The sequence below is a fragment of the Rhineura floridana genome, chromosome 3 (assembly GCF_030035675.1).
Source record: "Rhineura floridana isolate rRhiFlo1 chromosome 3, rRhiFlo1.hap2, whole genome shotgun sequence".
Classification (NCBI taxonomy): Eukaryota; Metazoa; Chordata; class Lepidosauria; order Squamata; family Rhineuridae; genus Rhineura; species Rhineura floridana.
This window is the reverse complement of record NC_084482.1, coordinates 62,181,955-62,198,395: the sequence shown is the minus strand read 5'-3', so window position 1 is coordinate 62,198,395 and position 16,441 is coordinate 62,181,955. Positions and strand designations below refer to the sequence as shown.

At 42.5% G+C, this 16,441-nt stretch overlaps 1 protein-coding gene across 10 annotated transcripts in view; it reads left to right on the top strand.

The window, feature by feature from the left end:
- RNF157 (ring finger protein 157) overlaps positions 1-16,441 on the top strand; it is a 132,646-nt gene that overhangs the window by 37,589 nt on the left and 78,616 nt on the right. For all 10 annotated transcript variants that reach the window (XM_061616285.1, XM_061616279.1, XM_061616276.1 and 7 more), the window contains exon 2: positions 10,372-10,490. In XM_061616285.1, the coding sequence (XP_061472269.1) occupies positions 10,372-10,490 (119 nt within the window). The remainder of the gene's footprint in view (positions 1-10,371; positions 10,491-16,441) is intronic.

The window sequence follows — 16,441 nt, the reverse complement described above, 5'->3', positions numbered from 1 at the left end:
AATGAAATGTGGAGTTGATGTGATGTAATGTTATGCTGAAAGCTTTATTAGTCTTTTTATTGGTCAATCCCATACGGGGGTTGGGGGTGGTAAAAGGGTAAATCATTGTTGAAGATTGAATTGGATATTTTATGTTTGCTTTGTGATATTTAATAATAGAATATTTTCTAATGCGAATTACCCTGAATTGCATAGGAAATGTTTCCAGAATTTGTTCTTGAAAATGTCCCAATTCAAAATTTTCAAGAACATCCATTGCTGCTCAGATGTAACAAGGAAATAAGAATTGTGTGTTGTGAGCATATTTATTACACTGTGTTCCAAATCCCCTGACCAGTTCCAATGGCTGAAACCAATCCTGTAAATAGGAATGGAACCACTGTAAAACAGTATCTCTGATTCCCAACTCGCAGAGTAAGTCCAGGAGGATACCATAGCCAATGGAATCAAAAGCCCCTGACAGATCAAGCAAGAATAACAGACAAATGCCCTTTTCCAATAATGGATGCCTACCAGGGCAACCAAGTAGATGTCATAAACATCTGGGTTCATGGTGGGTTTTTCAAGGTGAAGACAACTGTTTTCTGTTTTAAGGTAGTATGCATTGCCCCTTCATTCAGTGATTTATTTTACCACACCTGGACCCACCCAGTCAGACCTCCTCAGCTAGCTCAAATAAGCCGTGATAGGCAAGGACTGAGAGGATATGTGGTTGGTCAAACCACTCTAAGCACCTTGTCCATGTCTCAAAAGCTGAAATTAATGTCATAAAAGTGGACTAGATGGCACATTGGTAATCTCAAAAGGACCTGTTATAACCATGGCATCTAAGTCGTCACAGAGAATTGCAATTTCATCTTCCATGCCTAGCAAATCTGTCACAGCAGACCTCAAAGAGTTGTAACACCCCATCCACCAGTTTAGAGGATGATAAACACAGCTCCGAAAAGTTCTGACAAACAGCTACTTGAGGATGTAGCAAAATAAACTTCCTTCGCTGCCACACAGTAGGTACAATGATGCGCTCTAACGTGTGTTTGGTCATCTTCCCAGTGAGTTCTACACCATTTACCCTCAAACTATCCAGCCTGCTTCATTGTCCACAGCTCCTAGGAAGACCAAGGAGCAGTGCAGGCTCTGAAGTGTTGAAGGGGGTACTTGAGAGTGATTGTGTTGATGGCACATTGCATCTTGCCATTCCACAGCAACACCAGGGCCTTGACAGGATTGCCAGCTCTATCTGTCAGAAAATCTCCCAGAGCATTCAGGAATTGGATCAGATTCCATAAGTCTCTGGGGACAGACCATTTTAATCTGTCCTCCACCCGTGCAGGAAGGGAATGCCATCATAAGACTAAACCTCACCAGGAAATGATCTGACTATAACAGGATTATTTCAACACCTCCCATTTTTGTAATTATGTACAAGTTGGTTTGGCATAAAATTATCACATTTGGTAAATTAAAAGTACATTTTATTCAAACAATTATTACAAATTGAATTTACTTTTTTAAATTTTTTATTTTTTTTGTAACAAATAGCTCTACAAGAACCTGAACTGTAAGGAACGCCTGAACTGTAAGGAAACTCTTTCATTTTGCCAGTTTATGAGGAGCAGGCAAAAAACGATTTAAAACAATTTAAAAAAACCAGAAGAAACCATCAACATTAATAACAAAGAAAATTATTTATGTCTCCGCTAGTCCTCCACAGTGTCAAGCAGACATAAAGCATCCATTCCCATAAAAGGAACTGAGAAAAAAAGGGGGGGGCACCATGATTCAATGAAACATTTTATTCATCATGCTAAAATAAAACATTCCATAATCCATTATTTCTTCATTTTTCAGGAAAAAACAAAAACAACTTCAGAAAAAACACGTTTCCCCCCCAAAATTTTCTGGTTTTTTTCTGGGCCTTCACATCTCTAGGCATGAATGCTGAAATGTTTCAAGACTACTGTTCTGGAGTTCTTGAACACCATACTAAAGTCTGTGTCATTCAGCTTGGTCAGGGAGGCTGCTGGACAGCAGAGCGGGTGGTTCAGTAGCAGCATCCCCAGCCTGTCTCTTAGACCCAACACCAGATGCAGCCCCTTAAAGTGGAAATATCTCCTACTGAGGGAGATGGAACCCTTATGAATCCTGGTGACTCCATCCCCCAAAAGCCCTTTAGCCTAATCATTGGTACTAACTGAATACCTGAATGGGCATAACTGAGGACTCAACTACATGGTGGTTGACTGTGTGTTTGGTGCTAATCATATCTCATTTATATTTGCATGGTCCACGTGACGTTACAGGCAGACAGAAGCTATCACACGGTTTCCCCCCTATAAATGTTTATTAATCCAATCCTCTGATAATACGAAAAGGGAAGCAAAAAAGTCTTCACTCCATATCCAATCCTCTGATAATACAAAAAGGGAAAGAAAAATTCTTCACTTTGTATCTCTAGTGCTTGCACACACTTTGCTCCCATGCATTTAGGTGGGTGTGTCAATTGTTCCCCTCTCCACGCCCACTCCCTCCTCCTCCCTTTGTTCATTTTTTCCCCTGTAGGCTGACAAGTAACTTCTGGCTGCTCTCCTCCTTCTGCTGGCCTTTTTCATGTTGCTGTAAATTGTGCCTTTATTTTCTTTTTCCCCCTGTGCACAAAAGCATAACATTGCTCACACAAAGATTTGTATTTCAGCTGTATTGTACCAATGAAAATACAAATAATCGGATTTCTGGATATATTTTTTTAAAATGAAGCTTACTGGTAGAACAAACTGAGCATGCTTGGTTGACAGATAACCAGAGAGAGTGGAAATGTTAAATCAGAGGACTTGGTCTTTAGGAAAGTGCATGATTGATGCTTCCCCTCAAGTGTGACTAGAAAACACCGTGTTTGTAGCTGGCGTTGAGCCCTTACTGTGGATGGTGCAAACAGAAAATGGAGGTAGAAACAATCTCTTTAGTATGAAGTTATGCTCCTGTGTGAATAAACCCTGAGTCAGATCAGTTCCACCTAGTCCAGCCACCCAGGTTTCAGCAATACATGCCAGAATGGTCCCCTCGGTTATAAAATTGTGAATGCGTATGGTCTTACTGTGAACCAACCTCGCATTAATAAGCAGGCCAGAGAGTGCGAAAATAGAGCAACCAACATGCTGAAGGCTGGGAGGAGGATCCAGAAGAGGAGATGGCCCAAAGGCATCAGCCTCCTTTTCTATGCAGACGACCTGCTCCTCCCCTAACACCAAACCTCATTATAATTAGGTATAATGGTGCCTTTCTCATCCTCCCCTCCATTCTGCCCATTCAGGCTCATGGCTGCCTGAATGAATACACTACTAATCACTCTCAACAACTTGCTCTTCAACAAAATAATCAAACTTTGGTTAGAGAGACACTTGGGCTGTAAACACACTAGTTGCCAGATCAAAGCGTTTCCATTGGCCACACCTCGAGGGGGAAAGGCTTGATCTGCTGATCAGTTGCAAAATCTCTTTGAAGCTGAATTGAAAAAAACACATGAGGCGGGGTTTGACTAGCATCGTGTGCCCCCGTTTTCAGAAGAGAGAGAGGTGGAGATGCACTGTAACCGGCAGAACAGTGAGTGTGTTTCTACCCTTCCTATTGTACCGGTTCCAGTGCGTCTCCACCTTTCTTTTCTGAAAATGGGCACACAACACTAGTCAGACTCCACCCTTTTTTACTATAAAACCTGTGGTTCAGCTCAAGTTCATTTTTTAAAACTAGCTTCAAACAGATTTCGCGACTGATTGGCAGATCTATTGCCCCTCCAGGTGTGGCCAATGGAAACGCATTGCTGTAGGCAACTAGAGTGCTCACAGCCTAACACTCTACACACCTTCATCATGTACTTATGCATCTCTCTCCCATCTCCCTCTTGCACAACTTCCTTCTCCAGTGGAAAAAGTAATTCAAACCACCAAGCTTGTTGTAAAGTGAACCACTGCAACTTTGGGGTTTGGGGGTTGGTCTTTGGTAATTTGTTGTTAAAAATACAAAATGGTTCTTCTGTAGTTTAGTACATGCAGGACAAGACTCATGGCTTTATTTAAAAAATGTATATATTGCCTTTCTGCAGCATGTAATATCAGAGGCAGCTTAAAAAAAGAGAATAAAAAGTAGATTTATTTGATGCTGTAACATACAAAAATGAGTGGATCAATATTTGTTTTTGCAAATATATGTATTTAAAATAAATAAAATCAAGAAAGCATATTGTGAATGTTGTGGCTGCTGTTCAGAAAATAGAAGTTGACTGAGATAAATCTCTCGGGCTAGACCATTAGACTGATTCAGTATGTGCAAATCCACATGCAAAAAGAATTGAAGAGCGAGCTTGGTCTTCTAGACCTGGTTTAAGATCATCTTTTCTATATTGTTTTTATGCCAAGCCTGCATCGCATCCTTAGTTCTCCATCTATAAATCAGGAGCAGTAGTAACCTACCAAAGAGTCATTGTGGGGCCAAACTTAATAGTCTATAAAGCCACCTTGAAACTTTTTACAAAGAAAGGAGGGCTATGAATATTTTAAATAAAGTAAAGTTCTTCACAGATTAAAATGTGCTATAGAAGCAATTATAGAGTAATCGCCACACATTTCAGTAGTCCATGAAGTGATGATTCAGCTGGTTTTTGTATACCTACTACCAATCTTCTCTTTGAGATGGGGAGTTAAGAGAGCAGGTTTTGAATTAACTGTTGCAGTGTATGGCTTTTAATAACCGTCATCAACCCATCCAACTGGAAAATAGCTTGGGAAATAGGAGTGTTTATAGACTCCTTCTTTAAAGAGGAATGTGTTATGCTTACTCCTGAATGGCTTGTTCTGTAAAAACATTATTATGGCAGATGGAGGTTTGCCTCTTATTTTGCTAATTTGGATAAGAGGACAGACTAAATCTGAATAATTTGCACAGTTCCAGTAATGTAACCGCATAAAAGTCTATTATGGCAAGGTATGGTATACAGTATCTTCACAGCTAACAAATCTGTTGTGGAATGAGCAAGAAATGGAATGCCTGTCAGAGGAAAAAGCTCCCGTCTTTGTTTCCTTGAAAAGCAAAGGCCTATCACCACTAGCACGTCTGGGATTAAGACTAGAGTGAAAAAGTTCATTTGACCTTCTTGTTGTTAAATCCCTTAGATTAAAAGTGCATTTGAATGGGGAGTGGTATGGATAGTGTATATAAATGCATTATATGTGTGTTGGGAGTGGTAATATTAGATGATATTCACTTAAGCTTTTATTGTCTGTGGATTTAAAGGAAGGATGAACCCTGTGTGCTATACAGGCATACCTTGCTTAACGTTGCCCCGCTTAACGTTGCCTCGCTATAACGTACATGCTCCATTCGTGGCATGACGCCGCTGCCATCTAGTGGTGATTGCGTGCAGTACAAGTGAAGACAATTGCTTCACTTAAAGGTTATTTTCGCTTAAAGTATACTCTCCGGTCCCATTGCATACGTTAAAGTGGGGTATGCCTGTAGATAGAGAACCTTGTTACCCTCTTGTTTAAATTCCATGCAGAGTTTGCCAAGTGTTGCAAAATCCTCTTTTTATATTATAGGGTGGTCTTATATACCCCATCCCCTGGGCTCCCTCAGGTAGATCAGAATCTACTCTGAATAATTGCAAAGTTTGCATTTTAGAGCTGTTTTTTGTGATACCCCAAACTACTCTTTGTCTTTTCTTTTCTCTTTTTTTACATACAATGGGTGATATCCAGAACAAGTCATACTCATAAGTCCATTAATTTCAGTGGATGTACTCTGAATATGACTAACATTGGATAAGTATGGAATATAGTACCTCAGCATAGATGATCTTCGAGTTCTTTCTAATGTTGGGTGGTAATTTTTCTGTGGTTACATTTTTCTGCAGAAAATGTCACATTTTTAGAAATGCATTATTTATGTACTTGATAATTTATTTATATCCCACCCTATATCACATTGCGGGGGTACACAATTCATGCAGACAATGCTACATCAACAAAACAAGAGCAGGTAAAACATTAAATAAAAACATTCATCATAAAATGCAGAGTGACAACTACTTTAATATTGGGCTGCAAGGTTAACAATTTATAAATACCTGAGGAACTAGATCTTAATCTGGCACCAAAACAAAGCCAAAGTTGGCATCAGCAAGACTTCAGAGGAGAGGGCTTTCCACAGACAAGGTGCCACAACAGAGAAGGCCCTTTCTCACATTGCCATGTATTAAAGTTGCCAGGTCTCTGGTTTTCACCTAGAGACTTTGGATTTTTGGGGTCCTCTCCGGGTGTCACCTCAATCTCCGGACTCTCAGCTTTCATTTGGGGAAAAAAAAGTTTCTAGGTGGTCTGGTTCAAGAGAGATACACCAAAATGTCAGCCATCCCCCCACAAGTGCTGCTAAATGAGCCTGTAGCTGGCTACTCTAACCCCACCCTTTCAAGTTTGTAGCCAATAAGTGAAGTCAGGGTTGTGATTGATAAGGGATTTGTTGATCTCAAGGCAATAGTTAGAACCCATTGCAAAAACTGTTGCTTTTTCCTAGTCTGAGATCTCACAAACTGCGTAAGCTAAAGTTTCTCTCTCTCTTGTGTGCAGGAGATCTAAATGCCATTACAATGTGTTATGCTTTTCTAATTATGAGGAGTCAAACAAGTTTAAATTTTCCTGTTGAAGAGGGGAGCTTATTTGTCTAATTTATAGACTGGTTTGAAAATCTTCCCAGTATGAAGCTTTAATCCTATACTCACTTTTCTGACAGTAAAGCTGCAATGCTAATCCCACATACAGAGAGTAGACCCCATTGAATTCAATAGGACTTACTTCTGACTGGACATAGCTAGGATTGTGCTGTAAATCGGTGAGACTTTTGAGTGAACATAGCAAAGGATTGTGTTTGTGTTGTAAATCTTTCTCTCCCCTCCAATCTTATTTTTAAAGCAATTAGGGAGGGCTTACTTAGGTGTCACTGCTTTTATTTTGTAGGAAACTAATACTTTTTTTTTTTTTTAAGTTCTGCAATTACCAACTGGTTTTGACAATAAACTATTGTATGGGGTGCATGTATTTTACATCTCCAGTGTGTGTATACATGGAGTCTTTCCAACATCCCTGTGTGGTGGTTGTTATGTGCCTTCAAGTCGACTACGACTTATGGCGACCCTATGAATCGCGACCTCCAGTAGCATCTGTCATGAACCACCCTGTTCAGATCTTGTAAGTTCAGGTCTGTGGCTTCCTTTATGGAATCAATCCATCTTTTGTTTGGTCTTTCTCTTTCTCTATTTCCTTCTGTTTTTCCCAGCATTACTGTCTTTTCTAGTGAATCAGGTCTTCTCATGATATGTCCAAAGTATGATAACCTCAGTTTCATCATTTTAGCTTCTAATGATAGTTCTGGTTTAATTTGTTCTAATACCCAATTATTCATCTTTTTTGAGGTCCATGGTACCCGCAAAACTCTCCTCCAACACCACATTTCAAATGAGTTTATTTTTCTCTTTTTTCACTGTCCAACTTCCACATCCATACACAGAGATCGGGAATACCATGGTCTGAGTGACCCTGACTTTGGTGTCCAGTCTGTGGGCTATTGTTTAGTTTTCCATATTTCTTGACAGATTTTTGTCAAAATTTGGTCAGTTTCAGTCTCAGTAGCTTGTAGCAACTCTATTGGTATGCCATCTGTTCCTGGCGATTTGTTTCTTTCAAGTATTTTAAGAGCAGCTTCCACCTCACATTCTAACATTTCTGGTTCATCATACGGTTTGTCCGTGAATGAATCTGTTATCCTTGCATGTCTTTTATAGAGTTCTTCAGTGTATTGCTTCCATCTTCCTTTTATTTCATCTCAATTAGTCAGTGTGTTCCCCTGTTGATTATTCAACATCCCTAGTTGTGGTTTAAATTTCCCTTTCATTTCTCTTATCTTTTGGAATAGAGCTCTTGTTCTTCCCTTTTTGTTGTCCTCTTCTATTTCTATACAATAACTATTGTAATAGTTCTCTTTGTCTGTCCGTACTAGTTGCTGTATTGTTGCATTTAGGGTTTTGACCGTGTTTCTATCTCGTTTTGCTTTTGCTTTCCTTCTCTCTTTAACCATTTTAAGAGTTTCTTCAGTCATCCATTGAAGCCTTTCTCACTTTTTAACTAGAGGTATTGTCTTTTTGCATTCTTCCCTGATAATATCTCTGACTTCACTCCATAGTTCTCTGTCGACTAAGTTTAAAGCCTCAAATCTGTTCCTTATTTGGTCTTTATATTCTTCTGGGATGTTACTTAAATTGTATTTTGACATTATGATTGCTTTGTTGTTCTTCTTTAGCTTTACTCTGATTTTCGATACGACCAGTTCATGGTCTGTACCGCAGTCTGCTCCTGGTCTTGTTGTTGCTGAAAGTATGGGACTTCTCCATCTTTTGCTACCAATTATATAATCAATTTGATTCCTATATTAACCATTTGGTGATGTCCACATGTACAGTCGTCTTTTCGGTTGCTCAAAAAATGTGTTTGCAAGAAACAAATTATTGGCTTCACAGGATTCAATAAGTCTTTCTCCTGCTTCATTTCTGTCTCCTAGGCCCCGTTTCCCCACAATTCCTATTTCTTCTCTGTTCCCTACTTTTGCATTCCAGTCCCCCATGATTATCAGAACATTGTTTGTGTTACTAACTACAAAAATGATCTTCCTCCAGTTAGCTTGAAAGTATGTTTCTTTTTTAAATTTCCACTTGATTTTGACCTCTGTTTTTACTGTATTTTAATGGTTTTTATTGTACTTAAAAAAACTTGTAAATCGCTTTAATGTTTTTAAATGAAACAGCTGTGTACAAACATTTATAAATAAAGAAATAATTTGCACTAGGTTAAAATCAGTGGAACACAGCTTTACTTTGAGACAACTTTACCGAGCACTTTGCTCACCAGATATCTTGTTTAAAGTTTTCATAAAGAGAGGAAATTGTATATTAGAGTGTAAGATGACACTGAATCTCAATATGTAATTGTGACATAATGGGACCTCTCCCCAGCCATGAGGAAGTAAACATTTTTCATAGTTGTATATGAAACAGAATAGATGGTAATTTGAAGCTTAAGCTGGCTGTAAACTGTATCCTTGGGAGGGGCTTGCTTATTAGTTAGGCCTGCACCCCAACTGTAAGGAGTCTTAAGGGTAGAGACACACTTACTGTTCTGCCAGTTCCAGTGTGTCTCCACCGCTCTTTTCTGAAAACGGGCACATGGCGCTAGTCATATCCTTGCCCTTTTTACTGTAAAACCTGGTGGGATCAGCTTGAATGCATTTTTAAAAATTCAGCTTCAAAGAGATTTTGCAACTGATTAGCAGATCAACCCCTTGCCCCTCCAGGTGTGGCCAGTGGAAACACTTTGCTGTAGGTAACTAGTGTGCTTACAGCCTAAACCAATCACGGTAAGGTAAAACGTCTTTTTGTGTCTGGGCAGCAATAGAGATAAGATTAGTCAGGCAGGCTTATGATTGGCCCAGACCAAATAGCCTTGGTGGTTAGAAAGGTTTTTCGTAATGAGAGAAGGAACAGCAAAGGTTTTGAGATGGGATTTTGTGGCAGAGCAGGCTGCCTGTTCTTGTCATGGAAAGAACTCCTGGCATGCCAGGTAAAAAGTTCAAGGAGGGAGTGAATGCCATCTTAAGATTTCCAGGCAAGGTGCCACTGGAGAATAATTTTCTGTGGCAACTAACACAGGGAAAGGTGTAGGAGTGGTGTGAGATCAGGCTTTAAGGGAGGAATCCTTCTTGAGTGAGTAGTAGAGAAGTCTGTCAGCAGGACAGAACCAGAAGGCCTGTGAGACTGAGCCCCTGGAAGCAGAAAGAAGCTCTGCCAGAAGGGGTTTGGAATTTGGGGGCAGTACTTGGGAGAAGCACAACCCAATCCCTATTCCCTTATTCCCATGTAAGAAAAAAATTAAACACATCTATCATTTTGTTTGATCCCAGGGCAAGGAGGAGTTGCAGGTGAGAATTCTCACATCTGGCCCCTAGCTGTGTACTCACGTGCATGAGTCCTTGTAGGGGGCAGCAGCAAGGCCCTCAACATCACACCTGCACCAGGCCCCATAAGCCCTCTGGGTGGCCCTGCAAAGTTCACTGGGGGGGGGTACCGAAGATATTCCTTGCCCGTGATGCTATTTATTGTAGAGCTGACTCTGAGGACCATCTTTATTTTAATGAGTTACTGTACAGTCCATTGTACTGTTTGTGTCCATGATGGTAATTATATCCTCTCTGATGCTTCCTTTCCACCTTACCATACTGAACTCCTTTATCTGCTCCTAGTTGTAACCAGTCTCTGTGCTTTCCTCTCCTTTTTAGGAAGCTACTTTGCCAGTCACTTCATCATGGGAGGTGAGAAGTTTGATTCTACACACCCTGAGGGCTACCTTTTTGGAGAGAACAGCGATCTCAATTTCCTTGGGAACAGGCCTGTAGCGGTAGGAAAAAACATATAATAAAGTTGGGTTTGTAGCTGTGGAGAGCATGAGTGGTCATGCAGCAGTGGATCAGTTATTTCTTTTTTGGAGCCTTTTTTGCCGGTGGGGGGTGTCGTTGCATGCATCTGCACTCGACCATGAAGCTTACTGGGTGTCCTTGGGCCAGTTACTCTTAGCAACAAGGTTGCAGTGAGGATAAAATGAGGAGGGAGAGAACTATGTACACCACTTTCAACTATCTGGAGGAAAGATGAGATATACATGTATTAATAAATAAATAAAATGTTATCTGCATTTAGTCTGATGGGTAGACATTTTAGTATTAGCTCAATTTCCAAATCCAATTCAAGATCCTAAGAACACAGTAGGGTTTATAAGACTTCTAGGTACCCTTGCTGCTCTAAAACCTAGAATGTTCATTGGGAGAACAATGGAAGCAGAGGTTTCAATAGTGTAGAGGTGCTGTCCTGTTGGTGACATGGGCAGCCCAAATACAAATTGGTGACTGCTCAGAAATGCATGAATTGCAGTGACTCATGTAATCAAGCACTTCTCTGAGGCTACCAGGAAGCAGTATGGGATATTTTAGAGGGTTGATTGAAACATCTCTAAGCTACATTTTATCCTTTATAAGCAATTGTGGAATATCCAACCAACGTTAAACATATAGAAGGGGAGGCATTGCCACAGAAAGGATAGTTATTGCTCTAGTCAAATTTGAGGGGATGTGCAGAGTTGTATATGGGCTTATCCATATGGGAGCATAACTTCATGCTAAAGATGCTGTTTTTACCTCCATGTTCTGTTTGCACCATCCACAATAAGGACTCAATGCCAGCTACAAACACAGTGTTTTCTAGTCACACTTGAGGGGAAGCATCAATCATGCACTTTCCTAAAGACCATGCCCTTTGATTTAACATTTCCACTCTCTCTGGTTACCTGTCAACCGAGCATGCTCAGTTTGTTCTACCAGTAAGTTTCATTTAAAAAACAACAACCCGGAAGTGCAATTATTTGTATTTTCATTGGTACAATACAGCTGAAATACAAATATTTGAGCAATGTTTTGCTTTTGCTCACAAGTTAGGGGGAAAGAGAAAATAAAGGCACAGTTTGAGCAACATAAAAAAGGCTTGCAAAATGGGAGAGAGCAGTAGAAGTTTATCTTCATCCCACAGGAAATGAAATGAATGAAGGGAGGAGGAGGAGGGAGTGGGTGTGTAGACGGGAACGATTGACACACCCACTAAAAGCATCACAGCACAGCGTCTGCAAGCCCTAGACATATGATGTTTTTTCTTTCCCTTTTCGGATTATTATATAGCCACGAGAGTGGCTGTATACTATAGCCAGCATGGATTTTTCACATTCTGCAGTGTTAAATTGAAAATATCCCCCATGCCATTCTGATGCTTCCCATAAGCTCATTTCAAAATAAAACCTTACCAAACATACAGTCCTAAACTCAGAAATGCTTGCTTAACAACCCTCTCAATGTTCAGGGCGATACACAAAACAGTCAGAGAGAATAGAGAGTTCAAAATCTAAAAAGAGAGAGAAAAACTCCAGAGCCATTTTGGACTTTTTTCTGTCAGAATTCTCATAATCTGTTGAAATTCATTAAAAATCAGCTATGTTCACAGAGTACCTGTAATCCTAATACTGACCTTGCCCCATACTCTGACCATCTTCTACAGTTTAAAAGTTAAAAAAATGTCTGGCTGATTTTTAATTAATTAAGAAATTTTGGATGGGACCCAATCATAGCGCGGAGCATGCTCAGTAAGGACCAACTGTCAGTGTTCTAAAAGCCTCACAGCTGCTGGGCTTGGCTGCTCGGGGCCACACCCACACCAGATTTGATTTCACTTGAGACAGTCATGGCTTCGCTCAAAGGGTGCTGAGAGGAGACTCCTATTCCACAGAGAATGGTTTAACAGTCAGCCACTCTGATTGAAGGTCTGTGAGAGGAACAGGGCATCTCCTAGCAACTCTCAGCACCCTTCACTAACTATACTTCCCAGGATTCTTTGAGAGATGCCATGATTGGCTTTGAGCCATGGCTTTGAGAGAAGCCATGATAAATTGTTTTAAATTGTGTTTTAAATTGTTTTTAAAAGATGTGTTTTTAAATTTGTATATTTGTTTTTAATGTTTTTCGTTATTGTAAACCACCCAGAGAGCTTCGGCTATGGGGCGGTATATAAATACAATAAATAATTGATTGTCCAAAATAAATAAATGATTGTCCAAAGTGTAATAGAGGCCTGGTGTGGATGTGGCCAGGGACAGCTTTGTTTTAAATTTGGGTAGGAGGTAGGGTTGCCAGGTTCAGGGCCAGAGACTGATCCTGTCTCTTTAGGAGAAGAGAAAGTCAGCCAAGTGCAGGTGTTCTTGCAACATTGCAATGGGAAAAACTGCAAGGTGGAATTCTCCCTTTCCCCTGCACAACTTTTAAAGATACAGAAGACCTCTTAGTTGCCAGGTCCAGCCTCCAAGAGGTCTTCTGTATCTTTAAAAGTTGTGCAGGGGGGAGAATTCCGCCTTGTGGTTTTTCCCGTTACAGTATTGGAAGAACACCTGAACTTGGCTGACTTTCTCTTCTCCCAAAGATACAGGATCATTCTCAGGCCCTGAACTGGCAACCCTAGTGGCTACATGTGCCTTCTGTAGAATGAAAAGGTGGGGGAAACACTGAAAAGCAATGATACTGTTCACAATGTTTTCCTTTTGGAAAGGAAAGGGGCTTCCCTTCTGCCTAGTGCCCACCCACCCAATCCCCTCCCCTCCCCCCTCCCCCCTCCCTGCCCCTCCCCCAGGTCAGTGTTGGACTACGACCTGGGAGACCAGGGTTCGAATCTCCACACAACCATGAAGCTCACTGGGTGACCTTGGGCCAGTCACTGCCTCTCAGCCTCAGAGGAAGGCAATGGTAAACCACCTCTGAATACCACTTACCATGAAAACCCTATTCAAAGGGTCGCCGTAAGTCCGGTTGACTTAAAAGCAGTCCATTGTCCATTTTCAAACATGATTGCACAGATATAAATCCCATTGAACTCAAAAAGTATGCAAATGACCAAACCCACCCTCCCTCCTCCTCCCTCCTATTCCCTCCCTCTTGCCCCTTCTCCTCCCTCCTATTCCCTCCCTCTTGCCCCTTCCCTCCCCCTATTCCCTCCCTCTTGCCCCTTCCCTCTCCCTCCCTCTTGCCCCTCCCTCCCTTCCCCTTCCAATCCCCTCCTCCCCCTTCCCCCTCCTCCCCCTTCCCTTCCTCCTCCCCATGTTCAGTTTTACCTATCTTAATCATGATTGCACGGAAGTAAATACCATTGAACTCTATAAGCATGTGAATGATCAAACCTGCCCTCCCCTCCCCCTTCCTGCCCCCCTCCAATATGCTCCTCCCCCTCCTTTTCCCCCTCCCCCATGATCAGTTTTACCTATCCTAATCATGATTGCATAGGAGTAAATCCGATTGAACTCAATCATGCAAATGATCATACCTGCCTTTCCCCCCTTCCCCCTCCCCTCCTCCTTCTTCCTCCTCCCCTGCCCACTTAAGCCCTCCGTCTCTCCCCCCCCCAGTCAGTTTTACCTATCCTAAGCATGATTGCAGGGAAGTAAATCGCACTGAACTCAATAAACATGCAAATGATCACATCTGTCCTTCTCCCCTCCCTGTCAGGCCCAGGATGTGACTCAGGAACCAGACCAACGGCTGTAGTTAATTCGTGTTTTATTAGGGTAATGTCCAAACAAAGACTGCGTTTTCTCATGAAGCAATACAGGGATACAGGTCCTGCGGCATTGGGAGAAAGTTGACAGAGCAAGGGACTTCTTCCCGCCTGTTCTTTAAGAAGGGGCCAAACGGGCGCGCAATCTTTCGCTCCTCCTTAACTGCCCCTCAGGTACTGCCCGCCTTCCCCCCCTTCTCTCCTGTCTTTTCAGCTGTCTGCGTGTGCGCGGTGAGGGGGGAAGCATCACCCCCTCCTCTTCTGAAGTTTCCAATTCCAGGATGGGGGATAGGGGAGGAGCTGATGGTAAACTGCCTCCCCGCTTTTCGGCTGTGAGCAGCCCTCCCTCTTTCCCCTCTTGCTCTGAGCCTGAAAGAGGGGGAGGCGTGAGAATGTCCAGGGAGGGCTCAGGCTCCCCGTTGCTAAGCGACCTTATCACTGGCAGTTCCTCTGTTTCGTCTTCGCTCCAAAGGGGGGAAGTTCCTCCCCCTTCCCTCTGCCATCCATCCGAATACTCTTCTCCCAACTCTCCGGGATCCAGCTCCCCGGGATTGGGACCCCAGCTCTGCCTTCCGACACCATCCCCCCTCCCAGGCTGTGCCCCCCTCCCCTTGTCTGGCTTGGGATGGTGGGGAAAACGTTGATGGAAAAGTTTTACCAATTCTGGAGCATGCACATCAGCTGCATCTTCCCATGATCTGTCAGCCACCCCATAGCCTTTCCAATGAATCAAGTACTGCAGCTTGTGGCGTCTGATCCTGGAATCTAAGATCTCCTCAACTTCAAACTCAAGCTGCTCATTTACCAGGAGTGGAGCTCCGGGAGGTTCCTCCGGCCGTAACTCACTGGGAGGGGCGGCTTTCGTTAAGAGGGATCGATGGAACACAGGATGTATTTTAAACGTGTCAGGCAGCTTCAGTCGGTACGCCACGGGATTGATTTGAGTTTCTATTTCGAAAGGACCCACCCTCTTGTCTTGTAATTTTCTACATTTGCCCGGCATCTGGAGGAAGCGGGTGGACAGCCATACCTGGTCTCCCGGTTGAAGGGGGGGGCCCTCCTTCCTGTGCAGGTCAGCAACTCGCTTGTACTCCATTTTGGCTTCGTTTAACTGCTGTTTCAGTGTCTGTTGCGCCGCTTGCAATTCCTTAAGGAAGTTCTCAGCTGCCGGTACCAGCATTCCTTCTGAGCTGCTTGGAAAGACTAGGATGGAATCCATAATTAGCGAAGAACGGGGTTTGTTGAGTGCTGGAGTGCAGAGAATTGTTGCAGGCGAACTCTGCAAAATGCAAATATGATACCCAGTCAGTCTGTTGATAGGACACATAACTTCGTAAATATCTTTCCAAAACGGCGTTCAAGCGTTCCGTCTGCCCATCTGTCTGGGGGTGATGGGCGGAGGAGAGTTTTAATTCCGTCTGCAACTGTTTCCACATTGCTCTCCAAAATTTGGCTGTGAACTGAGTTCCTCGGTCTGAGACTACGCTGTTTGGCAATCCATGCAGCCAGTAGACTTCTTTTATGAATAACTTGGCCGTTTCTTTAGCCTCTAAGGCCCCTGCACAAGGAAGAAAGTGTGCCATTTTGGTAAGTAGATCCACCACTACTAAGATGGCTGTCATTCCTTGGGACTTGGGTAGATCAGTTATAAAATCCATGGAGAGGTCCTTCCAGGGTTCGTGTGGGACAGGCAACGGTTGTAACAGTCCTGCTGGTGTCCCTGTTTGTGTTTTTGTCCGCAGACAGACAGAGCAGGACTTTACATAACTCTCAATATCCCGACGCATTTTAGGCCACCAGAAGTCCTTGGCCACGTTTTGAATGGTCTTGTAAATCCCAAAGTGTCCCGCTGTGATGGAATCATGACACTGGCGTAGGATTCTGAGCCTTAATTCCCCTTCTGGCACATATCTGGCGGTTTTGAACCATAACACTCCATTTCTCCAGTGAAAGGTTACTTCTGAGTCTTGACCTTGTCCCGTCTCCTGCTGATATTTTAGCATGTCTGCATCTTCTTGTTGTGCCTTTTTGAGTTCCTCTTCCCATGAAGGCTGGCATACTCCCAACGTTAATTTCTCTGGCGGGATTACGTACTGAGGCTGGTCCTCGGATTCACTTTCTTTGTATTGTGGCTGTCTGGATAAGGCATCCGCTCTCTGGTTTTTGGCTTGGGCATGGTAAGTAATCTGGAAGTTAAACCTAGTGAAGAAC